The following is a 23,747-nucleotide window of genomic DNA, read 5'->3' on the forward strand; positions in this document are numbered from 1 at the left end:
GACTGAAAGTTCTTCGCGTGCTGCGTTTTCTGCGTGTACGATTGCGAAAAAAGCCCGGATACAATAATATTTCGTCACAGGATGGTCATGACCTAGGTTTAATTCATAATTATGTAAGGCTAAATGTGCTTGCTGCTATCAACTCTTGTTCCACACTAGGAATGGATTTATTAATTTTTTATCTCTGAATATTCAGCTTTCCAATTGTAGTAGTATTGCGACACTGGAAAAAAAACAAATGGAGGGAAGACAAAACTAAATGTCTTAAAACTTCACCAATGAACATGTGCGCCCTCTTTTTATGTGCTTGACCCTTGTTAAGTGTGCCTTATTATCATACAGATAAATGGTTCATTTTTCCATTTCATTTACAGTATAAAACATAAATTCGAATGACGATAAATAAGGAGTGCCTTTAGCTGTTGGTGAAAAAAATCAATAAGAATGTTCATGACAGTCAGTGTGCCTATAGTTAGAATGAACAAGGTCATAGGTGATTAAAAGGTTGTAGAGATCATTTTCCATATTATTATTATTATTATATTATAATATTTTTAAAAGGGGGAGTATAACAGTAGAATGGTGTCTTCAGTAAAAAAAGGTTTCATGAGAGCATAGAGCAGAATTTTGGGGAACAAATTCAAAACTTATGGCACGTGTGCAATCCCTTTATCTTCACGAGATGTTGCGTCCCCCGCCCAATCATCACCTGTGTTTTCGTCAGCGTATCGGACGATGTTGCGATTGGGAAGGGCAGGCATGGCCCTGGCGAGATGCACATCAAAAATTACTACCCGATCTCCCAGATGTGTAACATTAAGGTTAGACAGTGCGTTCTTGCAACGGGTAAATGCATTGGGAAATAGTCATCGTATTGAGATGAGATTTTTTTTCAGGGCTGCTGCATCTCTACTTCTATGATTTAATCAAGATGTAGACTGTGCAGCTCAATAAAAGGCCGATTACATTCACAAATTTGGACGTTAATCGGTTTAAATCAGAAATGGGCAAGTGATTTCCCTTAAAAAGTGAACATGAGTTTAGCTGCCACTAAAAAAAGAGAATATACAGGCCCCTTGAACGAGAATTTGTTGAATTAGGATTATACCATGTTTTCGGTCCGCCTACAGGTCCAAGTTTTCGACATAACCGATTACTATTTTGAGGCATTGAGATATTGGAAGATATAATATGTCACAGCTTAGTGTTGACATTGAAGATATAGAGGTAACATTCGAAATGACCCATTAACAAGTCTGATGTATTTTCAGAAACTTCGTGGTGATGGTAGTAGTGTCAGAGCTAAAAATAATGTGTCGTCTGCTTGACCTGAAGGTGAACAAAAATCGGTATAGACCTAATAATTAGGTAGGCCTACATCCCTCGTCCTTCATACGCACTTGTCTGACCTTTAAAATTGATATTGATATCCTATTGATATCCGTTATGTAAGGTGATTCTATAAAAAAAGGATCGTATGCGCAACTATATAACTTAAGGATTAAGTTGCATTTCATGGTGTCCATAGGCTAAAGCTATTAGTACCGGTAATGTAACCATATCCCCTTACACACACGATATTTTTATTTTAATAAACTTCGATTTTTTTTTTTCGTTATTGACACTCGATCAGATTCAATAGGATAACGCTGCGTCGCACTTGCAGTAAGTCTGTCATCAGCCCACCCACCTCCCTTCCCCCATCCCGCTGCATAGGCAGGACTACTGCACTGCCTTCTCTACCTCGGTATGCGATTCGTATTCATTGTTGAATGCCCTTTTCAGGTCACCTAAATATGTCCTCCTTACACTGATACCTAGAAACCTTACACTACATAGGCGAGACACCTACATATCTATCTATTACTCAGATATCTCATACTTAAGGTAACTACTTGGCAAGAAGCCTAAAATACACCAGAAGCTGTTTTTAACTCGTCCTAGCTACTAGTAGACTTGCAAGGGGGTATCAAAGACAAGTCCTCAGAGACCCAGCTCTGAATCTTGTTACTTTGATAAAGTGGATTTTAACCAAAGACATGAGCCGACCTCCCCCTCACACTATTTTTTTGCAAACGACCATTTCCTGTGTTTACTTATAACCAGTTTTGTTTTTTCTTGTGTATTGCGCTGTGTTATGTCGTATTGTGCATTTTAGGATGATCTGTCTTGGGACCTCGATCAACCCCCATTGCCATGGTAATGCAGTTATAAGATATTGGTATTGAGGTCAAAAATGTCATTTGTCTAAAGAGCATACAAAATCATTTGGTGTCAAGGAGTATTTTATATAGATATTTAAAATTGAAAGGTCTGTATATATGTAAGAGTAATAGGTTACTAGTAGCTTACATGTAGATGTACTACATGCAGTACTTAACATAAATATACATCTTAAAGTGATATAGGTACAGTTACACAAACAAACTGTAAATTAATAAAGAAAAAAACATTTTTGTTATACTTCTTGTTAAATTCTAGGCCTCTGATTGGTCAGGTACATATACTGCTATTCACAAGTATATCATTTCCTGTTACTGTTTCATATTGTGTGACAATGCAGAGTGCAAATAAACATGTTATAAACAAACATGCTGGCAAGTAAGCTGGTTTAATGTCCTGCATGCACTGAAATCTCAACAAGTTCATTTATTTATGAAATGACGATATGTAGCAGACAATAAAACATGTATAGTCACATATTTATAACAATACTCAGTATATAATTAGGATTGTATTTTAATTGCATGTACCCAGTAATTAAGGCACTGCAACATCATTTAAAGGCTTCTTAAATGTTGCAGGGACAATGGCACACCCTTGTTCAAATGTTTATTGTATAAAATTCATATAAATTGATAATAAAGATTTTCTTAAGGAATTTATCTAATCTCCAGAACCTGCTTGCTCTGAACCCCAGGGTGAGTAAGCATGCCAGCCTCAAGTCTTCCTCTGCCACCAAGAAAACCAAGCAGCACTGGAAAAGGAACCAAGAGAAGGGCTGCTCAGTAAGAAAGATCAGATGACCATTTGTTAATCAGTTTATATCTCTAACAAGGGTTGATTGCTAAAAATGTTAATTAATTGAAAAAAAAGCATGTGGGTTTTTATTGCCACCCTTTGCTGATGAATACAGGTTGAGTTTGAAAACCAGCTTGATCAGATTATTTTCCAAAAAGTTTTATTTTGTTTGAGCATAATAATCATGTTATGCTATATGCAATACAGGTAACAGATTTTGAGGAAAACCTATAGGAGTATTATCCTCAAACTTACTGGAGTGATCAATATTACTGAAATGCAGATTGAGCTCAAAAAACAGTCTGATCAGATTATTTTTGCAAAAGATATTCTGTTTTTAGTTTTTTACTATATTAAATACTATATATACAATGCAGATAGTACATTTTGATGAAAACTGCTTGGACTATTGACTTCAACCTTAAAGGAGTGATCAGTTTTACTCAAATACAGGTTGGGTCAGTCAGATTGGGTTATTTTTGGAAAAGTTATTCTGTATTTAGATTTTTAGCATATTTTAAGCTTAATGCAATGTCAATAGCACATTTTGAGGGAAGATAACGGGCCTATTGTCTTCAAACTTATAGCATTTTGAAGCTTTATGATGTCTGGTAGGTGTGTTTGGTCAGTTGAAGTCATCGATCGGTTGGTGCTGCCAAGTGGTTTTGTCAACATTTTGAATAATGAATTAAAAAAACTCCAGACTTCCCTCTCCTGCCCCTGGGGAGGTTTTTGAAGCTAGCATAAATAACTATGAGATGAAATTTGGGGATTTAGATGTTTATTGTGAATAATAGGTATGGTAGATTGATTTTGATCACATTTTACACAAATCTGAAAATTGTTAATTTTAACTGAATTTTGTAGGGTGGATATGGCAGTTTAAAAAAGGTTTGGGGAACAATATTGTTATTTTAGATCTTTATGATGTCTGTTAGGAGTGTTTGGTTATTTTTGATTATCAGTAGGTGTGGTAAAATGGTTTGGTCAACATTTTGGGTGAATTGAAAAAATCTCCACCGCCCCTTTTATGAGGCAGAGATTTTTGAAGTAGAATAAAGATGGAACTAAGGGCTTTAATGATGAAATGTAGGTGTGTTTAGACATTTATTGTGAATGATACCTGTCAGGCCCGTAGCCAGCAATTTCAAAAGGGGGGTTCTTTTTCTGAAAAAGTGGACCTTTTCCCATAAAAACTTCATGTACCTAGATCAAATTTTACCCGGAGTGGACCTTTTCCCAGCAAAAGGGGCGGTTCTTTCGAACCCCCCAAACCCCCCTGGCTACGGGCCTGCCCAGAGAGATTTTTGAATAACTATTAAATGAAATGTACAGTAGATGTGTTTAGACATATATTATGAGTAATCACTATTGTAGATTTTGATTATATTTTACATAAATATGAAAATTGTCAATTTGGGCTTATTATGTAAGTTTAGCATAGCACAGTGTAGCATTGAATAATTGGTGGTGACTATGCTGTTAATCATTACATAATATTGAATTAAAATTGATTTTGTGTACTAGTATCATTACTGCATAGTCATTATGTTGTACAATTTCATTTTGAATTTGCTTCTTCATCATTTTCAATCTATTTCCTTGGCAATGCTTCCATTACTTTTGTAAATTATCTTCCTGTTCATGTAAAGCATAGAACTTTATATGGAAATTTCAATTTTTTCTAGACATGCCCTTCTCTGGAAAATAACTTTGATGATATCAAGCATACAACCTTGAGTGAAAGAGGTGCTTTGAGGGAAGCAGCCAGGTATGTTTTGTTTTTAAAGTCATAATAACTCTTCATTTTGGCCAAAAATTGGATTTTCCTGGAGTAAACGGCAATTTTCCCGTACTTACCAATGGTCAGCGACCCCATTCCTGCATTCAAAGTTAATCCAGGGTTTTTTTCCTAAAAGTACGGTTTTTTGTTAAAATCTCTTAAGAGATTTTAACTGACGGAGCTCTCTCTGATATCGCATAGTCACTGTTGACCTACTTAAAACCGCGGGAAAAGCAGACAACAACAACACTATATAAGATTCATGAGATATATTCGTCTTTTTGTTAAAAATACATTAATATCCACAATGTGTGCCATTCTGGGCTTTTCGTTATCCGACGCACTGTACAAAAACTCGCAACTTACGTCTGCGTCTGCATTAATGCGTTTGGCGCCATATGTTATTTTGGTCTCGAATGAACGCGAGAATCCGCGTGACATCATTACGTCATTAGCAACGAATGCCTTGATGACCGGGAAGAAAAGCATCGAAAGCCCTGTTGACAAGCACAGATTTTAGTTTTACTACAATAACGGCCGTTTTAGTGGTAAAATACAATAGAATATAAAACAGTTCTGTTATAGATTGTAACGGATGTGACTGGCACTTGAAATATTGAGGAGGGCAGGGTTTCAGTATTAATTTAACAATGGAGCAGACATGTCAATTGTTTTCATATATGATGGTCTTGGCCTTCCTCAGAAAACTTCTTTACAAATTACAATTTCTTTACAATTTTTGATTAAAATGTTACGTAGTTTGATTATTTATAGATGTTTGAAGTGTGCAGATGCCCCTTGTCAGAAGAGCTGCCCAACACAACTGGACATCAAGTACTTTATCACCAGTATTGCCAACAAAGTAAGTTTACATAATACAACTGGACATTAAAACTTCATCACCAGTATTGCACCCAGCAAAGTCAGTTTTTATATACTCAGTAATTTAGCTGGACATCAAGTTCTTCACCTGTATTGCCAATAAGTAAGATTACACTACTCAACTGGACATAATTCATTATTTTAAGAGGGTATAAAAAATAAGGCCCCATTCAGAATGGATGATCCGAGTACTTACTGACCCACCAACTAAATATGGCCAACCACAGTTCAAAAGCGATGCCGCTGATTCCTGATGGTCTCCCGGACTCCACAATGGATTAAATCTCTGCTCCAAGGTATAATTGCTTGGCCTGCAGCAACGGCGTGTGTGGAGGCAGGGAGACTATCATGGAAGTAGCAGCATCACTTATGAACTGTGGTTGGCCATATTTAGTTGGCGGATCAGTAAGTACTCGGATCATCCATTCTGAATGGGGCCTTAATGTCATCAATCTATGTTCCAGAACTACTATGGAGCTGCCAAGGCCATCCTGTCAGACAACCCACTGGGTTTAAGTTGTGGCATGGTGTGTCCAACCAGTGACTTGTGTGTGGGTGGATGTAACCTGTATGCTTCTGAAGAGGGACCCATAAATATTGGGGGCTTGCAACAGTTTGCTGTGGAGGTTAGCACCACATTGTGAATACATTCTGTAAAGAAAATAGGATACTAACAGGAAAATGTTGGTACTGACACCTGAATGAAAGAAAATAAAAATGCATCCATGTTAATATATTACTTGTTAGGTGTTTAAGGACATGAAGATTCCCCAGATCAGAGACCCCAGCCTTCCAGCCTTGGAGCTGTTACCAAGCAGTTATCATGAGAAGATAGCTCTGATTGGCTGTGGCCCTGCAAGTATCAGCTGTGCTACATACTTAGCCAGGATGGGATACTCTGATATTACTATCTTTGAGAAACAGAAATATATCGGTGGATTAAGGTTGATGGATTTAAACATTTATATCGGGGGGAGGGGTGTCTTACTGGTTTTCTTTTTTTTCAATTACTATTGTCAATAAGGTAAAATAGATTTATGTCACTCCTGATATTTTGAATAGTATACAGTTTTATTTGATAGTGTACATTATCCATAACACTAGTACTTATCAAGGTCAAAAATATTCTGACTCGTTATTCTAGAACACCATAAGAAAAGTCTGTTTTTCTGTTTTTATTATCATTAAACAAACGTGATATAAAAATAACAGATTAACATTTCCATGATATAATAATGTTCTTCTATGTGGCAAACAAGTATAATATTCCTTATTTGTCCTACACTAGTACAGTAACCAAATTACATTTTTTCAGCTCATCTGAAATTCCACAATACAGACTACCATATGATGCTGTAAATTTTGAAATTCAGCTTATGAGGGATCTGAAAGTGAAGGTAATGAAGCAGATATGTTTACATCTATAATTATAGATTTTCAAAAACTATGAAACTGAGGGAGAAAGACGAGTCTTTAGATAATTTTTTTCCACAAATTGGCTCATGCACTGTGCAAGGTCACATCATTTGGTCATCATTTTGTAGTAAAAATGTTGAAACTTGGTAGCAATGATCCCCTTTTCCTGTGGCTAAGCTAATTTCTCATAATTTGTAGTAATGTCACCTTTTCCATAGATTGTGTGTGACACCTCTTTGAGTGCTTCCAATGGACTTACAATTCAGTCCTTGAAAGAAGATGGATACAAAGCCATTTTCTTGGGAATGGGTAATTTTATCTACTCCAATTAATTTTGCTGCTTGAAATATTTGCAAAACATTTTATTTGCCATTAACCAGGAAATAGATTTATCTTATTCAAGTAGACACACTCATATTAAAAAAATCCTTTTAGATATCAGTTTAAGGGACATGAATTCAATCATAATGGAATACATCAGTTAAGCCCATAGATTGCACAAAAAGTGATTGCACTTGTTACCTTTCAATGCTTAGTTATGCTTTACATCTGTTCCAAAATTATTACATGATTTTCCTTGGTAAAAATAAAGTATTTTTTTAAGAGCCAAAAGATATTTTTATCCTGTGATTCATGATGTTTCATTCCTTATTCCTGTCTGTCTAGATCTCAGGACACATGTCAGACTCATTAAAACATGTTTTAGTCTCTGAAGAAACGTTTTGCATTTTTTGCATCATTACACAAGGGACAATGCAAAAGCCATGTATTCCATCATATCATTTTTCTTTCCTGAATGGTTTAGATTTTTTAAAGAGGGTATAAGATGCTACTTCTGTAAACTAAATTAAACTAAAAGCTGTATTTTTTGTGTTTCAGGTTTACCAAACCCAAAGAAAATCTCAATATTTGATGGTTTGACTGAAAATATGGGATTCTTTACATCCAAGGATTTTCTTCCAAGAGTTTCTGCAGCCAGCAAACCTGGTACATTGAAATAAAGTTTCATGTAAAACCTGGCTACTACTCTTTTAAAATTTGTCATCAAATTTACTATAAGATATCTATTGTACTTTGGAAGGTGAACAATTTTTTTTAATTGTTGAAAGACTATCATTGGTCATTGTATTTAAGGTATGTGTCATTGTAAGTCCTGGCTTCCAAGTCTCCATGGCAACGTGATAGTCCTCGGAGCTGGTGACACAGCATTTGACTGTGCCACCTCTGCCCTGCGATGTGGAGCAAGAAAAGTGTTTGTTATCTTCCGCAAGGGCTTTACCAACATCAGAGCTGTGCCAGAAGAGGTAGAATTTAAGGGCTCATTCCAGAATGAAACTATCAGTCTACAATTGAACAAGCTCCATGGGGACTCTCACTGACTGTAAACAGATTAAAAGATTAACAGGCCTCCAGATGCTAAATGGAATTCATAAAAGCTGATGGTTATATGAGTATGTTGGGAACAAGAGGAGGCATGTTAATATATTAAATTGATTGCATTCAATGAGTCCCACAGAGTTGCTTCGATCTATGTAGACCAATAGTTTCATTGGGAATCAGCCCTAGGAGTAACTGTTGAAGTTATTATCAGAATCTCAAGGTGCCAAAAATATTTTAGACTGAAAATCTGACCAATGATGCTTCAGACAGATGGTCCTTTCAACTAAAGATAATACTATATCAAGGCAAACCCACATTTTACAGGGTAAAAACTGTACTTCAGTATTGGAATTAAAGTGAACAATTGGAATATTGTGCCTTTTTACATTACATCTCTGGATTGTATGAAAAAAGGTAATAAGATGAAAAATTGCCTGATGAAATGTAAAACTGCCATTTTTTTCTTGTGCACCCAGATCTGTTTTACAGATGGACTTGGCCAAGGAAGAGAAGTGTGAGTTCCTCCCATTCCATGCCCCTGCTAAAGTGGCAGTGAAAAATGATAGAATCACAGGAATGGAGTTCTACCGCACAGAACAGGATGAAGATGGGAACTGGGTGGAGGATGAGGAACAGACAGTGAGGCTGAAGACAGACTTTGTCATCTCTGCATTTGGTTCAGGCCTCACTGATGACGATGGTGTGTGACCTGCAACAGGCTGCAGGGTTTACTTTTCTCATTTGAATTGCTATTTATCACAACTCATTCATGAGACATTCTTATGCAGAAAATTAAAAAAAATTAACAGAAAACAATTAAAATACTTTAAAGTTTACCAGGTCTGACTCTGTAGCTTAAACCATTCCATTTTATTTTTGACAACAGATAACATATGGTTGTGTTAGTTTACCAGAAGTATGCAAAGAGTTGGAGGTCACCTTCAATACCATTTCAACTGAACTGGCAATAATGTCACTGCTGTAGAACCTTGAAATGTGGTACCTGATCTTTCCAAAACTGTACATATCTTGGAACCATACTCATGAGTCTCTAGAATGTAATCATTGGTATATAATGTGTTTCTTTGAAAGAAAACTGTTGCTAAATTAAGTTATACACATATACACAAGTGTATTGGTATTTCAGTGATCAAAGCCATGTCACCCATTAAGTTCAACTGCTTTGGTCTCCCTGAAGTGGATCCAGAAAGCATGTCATGCTCTGAACCAGGGGTTTACTGTGGTGGAGATTTAGCAGGAGTGGCTCAGACCACTGTGGAGTCTGTTAACGATGGGAAACAAGCAGCATGGCACATACATAAGTACTTGCAGGTGAGTGGTTAATCAATATAAGTTTAATTTTTAAAATGGTAGCAGTATTTTGATTAAAACTGAAGGGTTTTTAATGTAAAATAAAGTTTAGGTTTTGGAATTTTCAGTGAGTACATATTATTATTTTTAAGCTATTTTTACACTGTTTCAGTCTCTTCAAAATATGTTGGTATCATCTGTGCCTGCACTACCCAAGTTCTACACTCCCATTGACTTGGTGGACGTCAGTGTGGAAATGTGTGGACTGAAATTTGTCAACCCATTTGGCCTGGCAAGTGCTCCAACTTCTACAAGTGCTCCCATGATACGCAGGGCCTTTGAGCAAGGATGGGCATTTGTTGTCACAAAGACTTATGCATTAGAAAAAGTTGGTTTCTTTTTTTGTTAGCATAATTATAGTGTCTTGATTTTTTGGTCAATCGAGCAGAAGTGATGCATTTGTTTTTGAAAAAAAGAGAAAAAAAGATAAAAATAAACAAAGCACAAAATATTTAAAATCTTCTCACATTGGTGAAATTTCAATTCGAAGTTTGGAACATCAAAAGTGATAATAACAGTGCTGCACCTATAGAAGTTAAAACATTATTGCACATACTGTTAAGTATATATGTAATTTGTTATCAACAAGTGGACCATAGATACAGTCCTCAGAGTGTACTGGTAGTCAACAAATTATTTCATGAACTGTGTTTCTATTTGTAGGACATGGTCACCAATGTGTCTCCAAGAATTGTCAGAGGAACTACCTTTGGTCATCTTTATGGTCCTGGGCAGGGGTCATTCTTAAATATAGAACTGACCAGTGAGAGAAATGCCACATACTGGTGTCAGAGTATTAAGGAATTAAAAAAGGACTTTCCAGATAGGGTAGTGTTTCAATTAATTCTAGATTAAGAACAATAGTGGTGTATATATACATGTATATTAAGTATTGCTTACTATAATAACCTTTTTGTAAGTTTTTAAAATCTAGATCACCATAATCATTGTTACTGTTTCTCAAATAACAAGTTTCAAAAAGCAGCCAATCGATGATGGCCGTATGTTACAGTTGCCTTTCAATAGGTGATAAAATTTGCTGAAATTGCCATGTCTTTTGATCTAATATTCAGGGGCTGATTGAGGCTGTCTTCTGGGTCTTTCAGAAGATGTTCACATTTTCAAGTTTACATTGATGGGTATCTAATTTCTTCTGTTGGAAGACGGTCAAAAATGTAGGATGGATCAACAAAGATAATTTGGAAGACTGTCAGAAAATAGCTCTGGATCCGCCCCTGAATATTCAATCTGTTTTTATTATGTTTTTGTTCACTTTAATTTAACCACAATAGTTTTTTATAAGTAGATTATTATTGCTAGCTGTATATGTGGATACAGCAAAGAAGATTGGACTTTATTAGCTAAAATGACAGAGGTAAGTTTTATAATACATGTTGGCTTTATGTAGCACAGTGTGTATTGCTTTATAGCACTTATTTTGAGACATTTATGGGTTGGGTGATGTTGACAATATCATCCACATCAATTATAAAAAGTACGACTTTTATAGCATTTAAGTACAAATTAGATACCTCTTGAAAGTTGTCATGATATATTCCTGCTAATGAATATTGCAAATTGGATCCTTTATTGAATTGCAACAAGTTTGAAGTTGTATGCTTATGTGATATTATTATCAAATCATCGTCATCATCATCGCTGTCTACCATATTGCCTCGTCATCAGCATTGTCTATCATGCCTGTTCACGTTTGAGGCAGCAATAAAGCCTGCCCATGCATGTTTTTGGCCAGTTCAACTATGTTTGGACAGGATCTCTGCAATTATTTGGAGACAATTCAAAGAATGACTTATGGTCATATGACATGATGTACATGTAACTGTGTTCTTATTTCAGGATGCTGGTGCTGATGCTCTGGAGCTCAACCTGTCTTGTCCACATGCCTCTGATATGGGTGAAGGTGGGATGGGAGCTATATGTGGACAGGTAGGAAAAAAATCTTCATAATACAGATACTCAAAATTAAGGTCTCAGGTTGAGATATGGACTGTGCAAACCTTAGGTTCAATACTTTAAATGTATTGAATTTACCATGTTCAGTATATAATAAGAGTGACTTATATATCTTTTATTTTTAAAGGATCCAAAGCTTGTGCGTAACATCTGTAATTGGGTACGAGAAGCAGTGAAGATACCATTCTTTGCCAAGTTGTCACCCAATGTCACCAATGCTGTAGAAATAGCAAAGGCTGCCAAAGAAGGTAATTGCTGTGAGCAATTCATAAACTGTATGATATTGTATTGTGCTGCCATCGGTTTATAGTTTTTGCAATGTCCCTTGCATTTTGTAAATCTCTAAAGATTGTTGTCTTTTAATTATTTGCACATTTCTTCTAAATTAGGTAATGCTGATGGTGTCACTGCCACTAACACTGTATCTGGTCTGATGGGGATAAAGATGGATGCTGCTGGATGGCCTTGTGTGGGAAAGGAAAAGAGAACCACTTATGGAGGTGTATCTGGCAATGCCCTTCGCCCCATTGCTCTGCAAGTTGTGTCAACTATTGCCAATGCACTGCCAGGTTTTCCTATTCTTGCTGCTGGGGGGATTGATTCAGCAGAGGCGGGGATGCAGTTCTTGTATGCAGGAGCAACAGTCCTGCAGGTGAGTTTACCCATGCATGCTAATGGGTTAAGTGATTCTGCAAGATTAGCAGAGATGCTTCAGATGGTTGGCAATGGAAAGATCCCATTACTAAAACTGACTTTTTACAAACTGCCTTTATCCTGATGAATGTGCTGTCACAACATCAGGATTATGGAACAGGTATCTTAGGACATTTTAATCCATGAATATTGTTTTTTTTTCATGTGTGTTACTATCCAATAGTTATTTGTGTGTTACAACAGTGATTTACTGCAAACAGGCTTGAGATATTTATTGTTTATTGGCTTTAACTGATCTTTTTTTGTTGCCCTTAGGTTGGCAGTGCTGTTCATAATCAGGACTTCACATTAATTGATGATTATGTGACTGGACTGAAAGTCCTGCTGTATCTACAGAGCTTGGAGCTAAAGGACTGGGAAGGTCAAAGTCCACCAACCCCTGTCCACCAGTTGGGAAAACCCGTGTTGAAAGTGGTGGATATTGTTGGAAAGGTAACATATGCATGCACACATTCATGTGCTGACATGCAGAATCTTTTTTTTTCAACCTTGGCTATCCAGTGTTCAAAGGTTTGTGGTAATCCTAAGGAATAACACTAGAATAAGACTAGCTGTTGACATTCAATGAGATTTTTTCAAAATATATGACAATTTGAGTTTAAAGGTAACTAGTTATGCAGATTTAACTTAAAATGTGCCTCTATATACAAGTACAGATGTAAGATGGAAAACTGTACAGGCACGTGCAAATTAAATTGCATAGAAAGATCTAGTAAAGAAGAAAGGGTTTCTTAAACTAAACCATTCTGCTTCCATTTCAATTTTAGACCCTCCCTAACTTTGGTCTGTACAAGAAGCAGAAGATGTCACTATTTGTTGAGGAGAAGAGGAAAACCAATCTTTTGGATGAGGCATTTTTACCGCCACCTCTCAGACCAGCAAACTCACCTAAGAAAGCAATTCCCACTGTTCAAGTAAGGATTTACAGGATATACAAGAAAAATTATCTTTCTCATCAGAAAGTGATGAAATGACTTAATGGGAGAAATATGAAGCACATGAAGTATGTTTTATAACTTATATATCAAATAAAAGATATGTATTATCATATTGTATTTTTTTAATTTACAGGATATGATAGGCAAAGCTCTTCCCATGATTGGTGCTTTCAGTGATCTGGACAACAAGCAGCAGTCTGTGGCCAGTATAATACAGGTGAATAAAATATCATTTACCTTAACTGATTTCAGGTTAATTTCTTTATCCTCATTTACAATTAGTTATCTTCACTGAAATGAGTGGCCAACTTTTATTTTCTGACACATTATAATTTCTGTTCTAGGAGATGTGTATCAACTGTGGCAAGTGTTATATGACTTGCAATGACTCTGGTTATCAGGCCATTACCTTTGATCCAGAGACACATCTGCCTGAAGTGACAGAAGATTGCACAGGTTGGCCTACATATCTTCTGTTTTAATATGTATTAGGATTAAAATTTCAGTACAACTATTTTAATATAAAGTGATCCCTTAAAATACACCAAAAACACTATAAATATCAGAAAAATAATAAAAAAAGGAATAAAAAATAAAATGTAAAAAGGAATAATAATAAGTCATTTAGTACTTCTTACTTTGTAGCTTTAACTTTGTTGTCAAAAAAAGGATCATTTTATTTTTTGTAGGTTGTGGGTTATGTGAGTCAGTTTGTCCCATCATTGACTGTATCAAAATGGTGCCTCGTACCACCCCCTACATCCCAAAGAGAAAAATCCCACCAACTAGTACGCCTCCCATTACTTTGCACTGAGTAAGGAGTAAGGAAGCTTCTTCTATATGGAAGAGAAGAGGTTGCGGATATCTGGGTATTACAAAGACATATCAATAGGATCACACTGCCCCACAATCCACAGCTATATGTGCCATTAATTAAATCGAGCAGGACACATACCAGTTAGATGTTTCAGTGTTTTTGTCAATGCATATGCAACTTTTTTGAAGGGAAGAAAGAGTATTTCAGTGATGTATGATTTTTATTAGATGCTTGTATCAGATGTTTTTAAAAGTAATATAAATATTAAGGTGTGAGGTGCTGAAGACTTTTAGGAGTCAGCTACAATGGTATGAACAGACTATTCTGGTAAAATGATGTGACAGAAGTGTGCACATTTTTACAATGTTACAAATTTAATTATGAATTAAATTCTCAGACACAATGGTGAATTCCGAAATTTTCATGTGATAATTTTTATGAAAGGAAAATATTACAAAAGAATATTTTTGTATTATGGTATTTGTATATCCTTGTTTGTTTAATGTTGATAACAAATTACATATATACTTAACAGTATGTGCAATAATGTTTTACATTTATTTATCAGTGTAAAAAAATTACAAAGTTAAAAATACTATATATAAAGGCAAAAATATTCTCTCTAATACTAGACACTTACATATATCTGCTGTTTTGCAGAGACTCTGACATTTCGTCCTTTATCACAAGGACACCTTCAGGGCACTGTTACTACAGGTGACACTGCTGGTGGTATTGCAGTATTAGAGTTAATATTTTTGTCTCCGAATATCACAATTGGATGAATCAGAATAAACATACCATATAATTAAATTTTATAAACTTGTAGAAATATTGTTAAACATCGTATGAATAAATGGATAAAATGAGCTTTTAATGTCAACTTAAAACACTTATTACCACAACAATTTTAACTTGAATCAGAATGTATATTAAGTCAAGTAAAGGCCACAGTTACATGTTCAAGTAGGGTAGAGTACATAGATTATGCTAATTGATACTGTTTGTATAAAAGATAAATGCTGCTCAACCATCTTTGCTGATGCTGTGTTTTATATCTGTAAATTGTCTGTTTATCAAAATCATCATTGTAAGCTACAGAAAAAAAATAGATACTGGTCAATATAAACTTAAAAACCTGACCAGCTTCCGGAAGACCCAGAAGATGGTCTCAATCCACCCCTTCAATAAGATAACAGTTTTAGGACTATGAGAGTTCAAATTCACATGGTGAAAGTCCCAATATTTGATAAAATAATATTACATTATATTTAAAGACATAAAAACCAATACAAGTGCTTATGTGGAAATACAGAAAATGTGCAGAGCCTCAGGCGGATGGGAGTTAAAAGTCACAAATGCCAGTGTTTGAGAAAAAATTTAAAAGAAAAACATAAAACTAGAAAAGAACCCTGAGAACACAGACCTCTGCCAAGGCAGCAATTTTTGATTATTACTGATTGATTATTGATCCAGACCACCACCAAAAACTAATCATCTCCTCCTTGACCCACTTCTGACAGTTCCTGAAAATTTCATCAAAAATAGGTCCATAACTTTTTGAGTTATGTTGATGACAGACAAACAGGGGTGAAAACATAACCTCTTTGGCGGAGGTAAATATAATTCCAATGAAGCTGCCATTCAAACTTATAATTTGAACGAGAAAAATGAAAATTTCAGAACAAGAAAAATGAAAATTTCACAAAAAAATGGATAAATTTAATAAAAATGAAAATCCAATAGAGCTGGTTTTCTAAAATGAGCTGTATGTCAATCCTAAGAATCATTCTTGTAAGTTTTCTTTCCATAACGTTAATGGTGGCAGTGCACAAAGAAGGTTTTTTGTTAATTTTGATGCAACATTACGTAATGATTAACTGTATAAATACCACCAATCTTTAAATATCTACTATTAAAAAATGGACATTAAGAACATTTGATTACCACTGGGCTTCGTGCCCAAGGGATCTGTAAGTCCCACATTGAAAATTCCAATATGTGAAAGATGAAAATTTTCACAAAGAAAATGCATAACTATAAGAAAATTACCTTATGAGACAGATTTTCAAACTGAAGCTGTATTTCAGTCCTATGTTTCTTTCCTGTATGTGTGAGAAGAATAAGTGACATGGTTTTCCTTTCACGATCACTATGGAGGCAGTTCCCAAAATAGGGTTTTGTTCAATTTTGATGCAATATTACACATTGCTTAACAGCATAATTACCATCAATTTTTTGATAATAAAATAAAAGTATCATGGATATTCAGTAAATGTGACTAGCACATATAGTTCAGAGTCACACCTTGAAAATCCCAAAATCTAAACAAGAGAAAACTGTATTGAAAAGAGTTTATTTCCATTTTCAATACTTTTTTAAACATAAAACAAAATAATCAACTTACTGTCATTTTTAAATTATCAGTTTAAAAAATGTTGTCAAAGGAAAAATATCAATAGAACAATTTTAAATGTCCAACTTGCTCCATTCTGAGATTCTTAACCTAGTAAAAGATGGAATCTGACGAACTGCAATGGTACGAGTTCCTTTCCATTTTTGATACTTTATTACACAATATACGATCACAGGTTTACCGTCATTTTTATATGATCAACTAACAATATTGTTAAGAAGCAGAAAATGTGAAAACAACACTTTAACATATCTAATCAGTTCTATAATGAGACTGTTAACATGCCTAAGAATTAAATCTGAAGAAAACCCACATAATACTAAAAAAGCATAACTTCATCAAAACTTAACTGATCAAGTTTATTTTCAAACTTGATCTCTATATACTAGTCAGACTGATCACTCCTGTGAGTTGCAAGAAAAAAGGCTGATCGGTTTTCCTTTAAATGCCTTATCATTGTTGCATATATGCTGAAAAAAAGTGAAAAACAAAACAGCATAATTTTTATAAAAAGGTCCGATCAAGCTGGTTTTCAAACTTGACCTGCGTATTATGAATATTCATCAGTTCTGTAAGTTTCAAGCCAACAGGTAAAATGGTTTTCCACTTATCATGTTACATGTATCAGTGTTGCATATATGCTGAAAAAAGTGAAAGAATCTAAAAAGAAGTATTTTCATTTTTTCCTTTATGTATCTATCGATAACGGGAGTATAGGGACGTGTAATATTTTGGGACTAAATTTTATCGGTACGCCCCCAAACCTCCGTGTACGTACTGTAGGTCATATGTTGCCCTGAACAAACAACCTTCTTCTGGGGTTGCCCCCTCCCTTTCCGACTACAGACCTGTTAGTTTGGGTAATTAATCAACATAAAAGATCACAGGAGCTGAGGGAGGTAACTCCTTGCCTCCCCCCCCCCCCACACACACACACACACGGAAGTTTTTTTAAACCATGCCAGTTCTTAACAGTGAAAAGGGGGGCTATGGAGCCCTGCATGCCATCTTCTTTCAAGCAAATATAAGAAGTAGTTAAAATATTTAAGCAAATGTAAAAAGTAACTACATGTAAAACATTAAATCACACCAAGTATATTATCCTTTCGTTATCCTTTCTCCTTCGAAAATTAATGCTATCAAAAACTGGACAACTCCACATAAATATTTATAGCAAAAATGTATTATCACTTTATCTTTATTATCATCATCTGTGAAACAAGAAATAAAATTAAAGTTTCTTCAAAGTGCATTGTGGATCAGTGTATATTGTGAATAAGTGTTCCAGTGTAAGCGGACAAGGTCATTCAACGATGGCCTGGGGCAGGTTTATAAACTTCAGGTTGATATCATGTCAACAAGATGCAAGGACACTGTCAATAATAATTGGGGGAGAGGCATGCGTGGTTTCCCTCAAAAAACTATTAGAGCTGTACATTGATTCTTCCCTCCAAGGTAAATGCGCGTTCTTTTCTGTTTAAACATAAAAGTTTAGGTATGAAACTGCTGAATGCATTTCAAACGTAGGTGTATGTACAATGCAATAATGAAATTTGGGTCTCATTCTCATACGACACCCCCGCGTTCAAACTGACAGGATGCTGACGACAGCAGCGCCCCCAGCCGACAATCTAAGATTGGAAGTCTAAGAGCGGGCAATTGTGAAGCGGGATGGACATATTGCGTTTCACTTCAAAGGAGTACAAAGGACGCGAAGTGAGAGCGATTTTCTTCGGACAACCGCCTTCAAATCTCATGTAATCCTACGCCAATGCATCACACCTGAGGATAGTTTCGCCATGTGCTTCTGTGAATTCAACCCTTCAATCCATGCGAACTCTTCGCTCTGGGAAATGTATATGTACAAATAACACTCAGCTCTTAGCCCAGACCTCGAATAACCGCCGCAGAAAAATTAATCGTAAATGGACTGAAATCCAAGCTACTGGAGATGGGTTAGTGCCAACATGTCATACTCTTTTCATTTCTGTCATATTCCTTTTACGCCTCTGTTTCTAGGTCGTTCTTGAAAGTTGAATGCCCTTTGAGGCTAGAACCAAAACCTATTTAGGTCACGCTTGTTTGGTTGTCGTGTTTCTCTTCTAAGGCTGATGTGCATTTTCTCTCAAGTGTGATTGAGTGTTTTTCCCTTTTGTGTATTGTTTTTATGTACAGACACATGTGTGCGATAAGTGGAAAACCTTTTTACCTTTTGGCTTGAAACTTACGGAACTGATGAATATTCATAATACGCAGGTCAAGTTCGAAAATCAGCATGATCGAGTCATTTTTATAAAAGTTATGCTGTTTTTTTTTCACTTTTTCCAGCATATATGCAACACCAATAACACGATATGTGGAAAACCATTTTTACATTTGGATTGAAACTTACAGAACTGATGAATATTCATAGTACACAGGTCAAGTTAGAAAATTGGCATGATCAGACCATTTATATAAAAGCTTTTTTTTTTTTTTTTTACTTTTTTCAGCATATATGCACCACCGATAACACATTTCAAGGAAAATCAATTGGCCAATTGTCTAGAAATTCACAGGAGTGATCAGCCTTACTGAAATATAGATTTAGTTCGAAAGTAAGCTTGATTGGTTAAGTTTTGTTGAAGTTATGCCTTGTTTTTGTATGTAAGTGTTTTTTCCTCAGATTTAATTCTTAGGCATGTTAACAGTCTCATTTTTTTTAGCTAATTGGATATCTAAAGGTGTTCTTTTGACATTTTCTGCATCTTAACAATATTGTTAGTTGATTATATAACAAGGCAGCAAAGCTGTCAAATGTACAGACAAAAAAACAGAAAATAAAGATGCAAAAAATAGATCATTTTGTCAATTTTGATGCAATAATAAATAATGCTGTCAATCAACACTGAATTTTAATCATGAACAACAGATAACATGGTCAATAACAGAAGCAATCAGGAGAGATATTTTCTGACAGTATTCCAGATTATCTTTGTTGATCCATCCTCCATTTTTGATGGTCTTCCAACAGAAAAAATAGATACCCGTCAATGTAAACATTAAAATCTGACCATCTTTCAGAAGGCCCAGAAGAAAGTCTCAATCCACCCCTGCAATACGATTACAGTTTCAGGACCACGAGAGTTCAAATTCACATAATGAAAATCACAATATTTGAAAAATGATGACAGTGCATAAAATAATATCATATAATGTTTAAACACATAAATACCAATACAACTGCTTCTGTGGAAATACAGAAATCGGCAGAGGTTCAAATGGATGGGAGTTAAAAGTCACATCTTGAAAATGCCAGTGTTTGAAAAAAATTTAAAAAAACAACAAAAATATTCCAATAAAGCTGCTATTCAAACTTTCAATCTTCCTGTATTAACATAATATGAATAACCCCATTGAGTTTGAGGATAGATAAGGCACTGTTATTTATCCATAGCAATAATGTTGGCATTACACAAAATAATCTTTTTTTTTTCTTTTTTTTGAAAACTTATTTGTAATATTAAACAATATTTACCTGCATAATTACCACTGCTTCCTTATTATGGGCACTTATCTGGCAGAGAACTTAACCTATGGGAGTTTACAGTATCAACAAGTGTGTTTAATGTAATCTCATTTAATGGCCACTTGAATCTTAATTGACTTTATAGCTCTGAACTTATACCCAAGGGAAAATTACAAATGTGACTAGTAAAGGTCTTCAGGCCCATAAGTCACATCTTAAAAAGATGCAGAAAATAGGTCATTTTGTCAATTTTGATGCAATAATAAATAATGTTTATAACAGCACAATCAACACTTAAAAGGACAATAACTGTTTGTATGAGATCTATCTTCCACAATAAAACATTGTAAACAACTCATAGATATATAATATATTCTGTTTTACCACAAAAATGGCAGTTATAGCTATTATTCTGATATCTGAGCTTGTCATCGGACCACAAGACCTCCATAGATGGCTATACTCTGTAATAATCTCTTAAGAGATTATTACAAAAAAAGAAAAAAAAAACTTTTTAGAAAAAATTCAGGGACTAACTTTGAATGTAGAAATTGATTCATTAACCATTGGTAAGTATGGGGAAATTGTTGTTTACTCCAGGAAAATCAAATTTTGGCCAAAACAAAATTGCTCATGTGGAAATCCAGAAAATACACAGCACTTCTGGTGGATGGGAGTTAAAAGTCACATCTTGAAGATGCTAGTGTTTGAAAAATAATTAAAAAAAAAAATTCAAAATAAAATATAGCAAAAAATTCCAACAAAGCTGCTATTCAAACTTTTAATCTAGCTGTATTGACATACAAAACCCCACTGAGTTTGATAAAAATAAGGCACTGTTATTCATCTATAGCATTAATGTTGGCATAACACAATTTTTTTTCTGTTGTAAATTTATTTGCAATATTAAACAACATTTACCTGCATAATTATCACCAAATCCTAATTATGTAATGCAGTTAAGAGAGCTAAACCTAATATGGGACTTTTACAGGGAAATCTCAACGAGTGTTTTATGTAATCTCATTTAATGGCCAATTGAAAATTAATAACTAGTCAATATATAGACCTTAATTTAATTAGTGATCACCCAAGGGACAATTTCAAACTGACAGCCATCCATACAGTATCATCATACAGCACTCCACAGAACTGCATGCTTACAAAACAGAAAACAATCATACTGATTTTCCAACACAAGCTGCACTTTTCAGTAAGTACCACAAGTAGAATGGTTTTCCCTTGATGGTCATCAGTTTCCAAAATAGTTTTTTTCCTTTTTGATGCAATATTACATGATGCTTAACAGTATTTTAACCATCAATTTTTAATAATAAAATAAAAGTATCATGGATATTCAGAAAATGTGACATGAAAAGGTCTTCAAGGCCATGGAAGTTGAGAGTCACACCTTCAAAACGCCAAAATATGAACAAGAGATAACTGTACTGAAATGATTTTCTTACCATTTTCAGCACCTTTTTTTACATAAAACAAAATAATCAATTTACTGTCATTTTTAAATGATCAACTAAAAAAATTGTTGACATGCTTAACAATGATAATCGAATGGACTGGTTTTCTAATATGAGGTGTATGTCAATCCTAAGAATCATTCTTGTAAGTCTTGTAGGTTTTTTATCAATTTTGATGCAACATTACATAATGATTAACTTTGTAAATACCACCAATTTTTAGTATCTACTATTAAAACATGGACATTAAGAAAATTTGATTACCACTGGGCTTCATGCCCAAGGGAGCTCCAAGTCCCACATTGAAAATTCCAATATGTGAAAGATAAAAATTTTCACAAAAAAGACTATATAATTAAATATTAACTTCCAGAAAATTAACTAATGAGACACCTGTGTCTGAACATAAAAATGATGGTAAACCTGTTATTGTGTATTGTGTAATAAAGTTTCAAAAATGGAAATAAACTCATATCTTTACAGTTTGTCAGATTCAATCATTCACTATGATCAGAATCTCAGAATGGAGCAAATAGGACATTTGAAATTGTTCTATTGATATTTTTCCTATGTCAGCAATTTTCTTAGTTGATCATTTAAATATGATTAAAAAAGGTGTTGAAAATGGAAAGAAAATCAATCCATTACAGTTATCTCTTATTTACATTTTGGTATTTTGAAGCTGTGACTCAACTTCCATGACCTTATCTTGTTTTTCATTTCTTTTTACAGGACAAAGAAGATGATGAGTGACCCCACTTGGACATGGACTTCATTCTGGATCCAAGCTAAGGTTAGTAATTTTCATTTTTTTGGGGTTGTGGGATGGGTAAATTTAAAAAATCTAATCTCGCTTTTTGTTTCTTTTTTCAGGACAAAGAAGATGATGAGCGACCCCATTCGGACATGGACTTCACTCTTGGATCCAAGCTAAGGTTAGTAAATTTCATTTTTTGGGGTGGTGGGATGGGTAAATTGAAAAAAATCTAACCTCGTTTTTCATTTCTTTTTACAGGACAAAGAAGATGATGAGCAACCCCACCCAGACATGGATTTCACTATTGGATCCAAGCAAAGGTTAGTAAATTTCATTTTTTGGGGTGGTGGGATGGGTAAATTGAAAAAATCTAATCTCGTTTTCCATTTCTTTTTACAAAACAAAGAAGATGATGAGCGACCCCACCCGGACATGGACTTCACTCTTGGATCCAAGCAAAGGTTAGTAAATTTTATTTTTTGGAGGGTTGTGGGATGGGTAAATTGAAAAAATCTAACCTCGTTTTTCATTTCTTTTTACAGGACAAAGAAGATGATGAGAAACCCCACCCGGACATGGACTTCACTCTTGGATCCAAGCAAAGGTTAGTAAATTTCATTTTTTGGGGGTGGTGGGATGGGTAAATTGAAAAAATCTCATCTCGTTTTTTGTTTCTTTTTTCAGGACAAAGGAGATGATGAGCAACCCCATTCGGACATGGACTTCACTCTTGGATCCAAGCTAAGGTTAGTAAATTTCATTTTTTGGGGTGGTGGGATGGGTAAATTGAAAAAATCTTATCTCGTTTTCCATTTCTTTTTACAGGACAAAGAAGATGATGAGCGACCCCACCCGGACATGGACTTCACTCTTGGATCCCAGCAAAGGTTAGTAAATTTTATTTTTTGGAGGGTTGTGGGATGGGTAAATTGAAAAAATCTAACCTCGTTTTTCATTTCTTTTTACAGGACAAAGATGATGATTAGCGACTCCACTCGGACATGGACTTCACTCTTGGATCCAAGCTAAGGTTAGTAAATTTCATATTTTTGGGGTGGTGGGATGGGTAAATTAAAAAAATCTAAACTGGTTTTTCATCTCTTTTTACAGGACAAAGAAGATGATTAGTGACTCCACTCGGACATGGACTTCACTCTTGGATCCAAGCAAAGGTTAGTTAATTTCTTTTGGGGGGGAGGGGGGTTGTGGGATGGGTAAATTGAAAAAATCTAACCTCGTTTTTCATTTCTTTTTACAGGACAAAGAAGATAATGAGCGACCCCAGCCGGACATGG

General features: G+C 35.0%; 1 protein-coding gene across 1 annotated transcript; it reads left to right on the forward strand.

Annotated features, from left to right (window-relative positions):
• The first annotated feature begins 1,107 nt into the window (after positions 1 to 1,107).
• Positions 1,108 to 15,331, forward strand: LOC106178467 (dihydropyrimidine dehydrogenase [NADP(+)]). The gene is made up of 23 exons (XM_013561655.2): positions 1,108 to 1,227; positions 2,898 to 3,008; positions 4,710 to 4,792; positions 5,579 to 5,666; positions 6,151 to 6,312; positions 6,434 to 6,630; positions 7,002 to 7,083; positions 7,321 to 7,411; positions 7,982 to 8,089; positions 8,237 to 8,406; positions 8,972 to 9,182; positions 9,630 to 9,814; positions 9,966 to 10,181; positions 10,517 to 10,681; positions 11,160 to 11,228; positions 11,711 to 11,800; positions 11,955 to 12,075; positions 12,217 to 12,479; positions 12,797 to 12,973; positions 13,309 to 13,455; positions 13,613 to 13,696; positions 13,824 to 13,935; positions 14,169 to 15,331. The coding sequence occupies exons 1-23, from the start codon at positions 1,192 to 1,194 to the stop codon at positions 14,291 to 14,293; spliced, it is 3,093 nt and encodes a 1,030-aa protein (XP_013417109.1). The 5' UTR covers positions 1,108 to 1,191; the 3' UTR covers positions 14,294 to 15,331.
• Positions 15,332 to 23,747: the final 8,416 nt, after the last annotated feature.

This window comes from Lingula anatina, chromosome 1, assembly GCF_051362555.1.
Source record: "Lingula anatina isolate TDL-2025a chromosome 1, LinAna3.0, whole genome shotgun sequence".
Classification (NCBI taxonomy): domain Eukaryota; kingdom Metazoa; phylum Brachiopoda; class Lingulata; order Lingulida; family Lingulidae; genus Lingula; species Lingula anatina.

What these genes read in the sequence shown, in the direction of transcription:
- LOC106178467 (XM_013561655.2), top strand. Translation starts at nt 1,192, where the DNA reads ATGTCACAGCTTAGTGTTGACATTGAAGATATAGAG. An exon ending in ACCAAGAGAAGGGCTGCTCA is followed by an intron (nt 3,009 to 4,709) that starts GTAAGAAAGATC and finishes AATTTTTTCTAG; the next exon opens with ACATGCCCTTCTCTGGAAAA. An exon ending in TGGTGGATATTGTTGGAAAG is followed by an intron (nt 12,974 to 13,308) that starts GTAACATATGCA and finishes TTTCAATTTTAG; the next exon opens with ACCCTCCCTAACTTTGGTCT.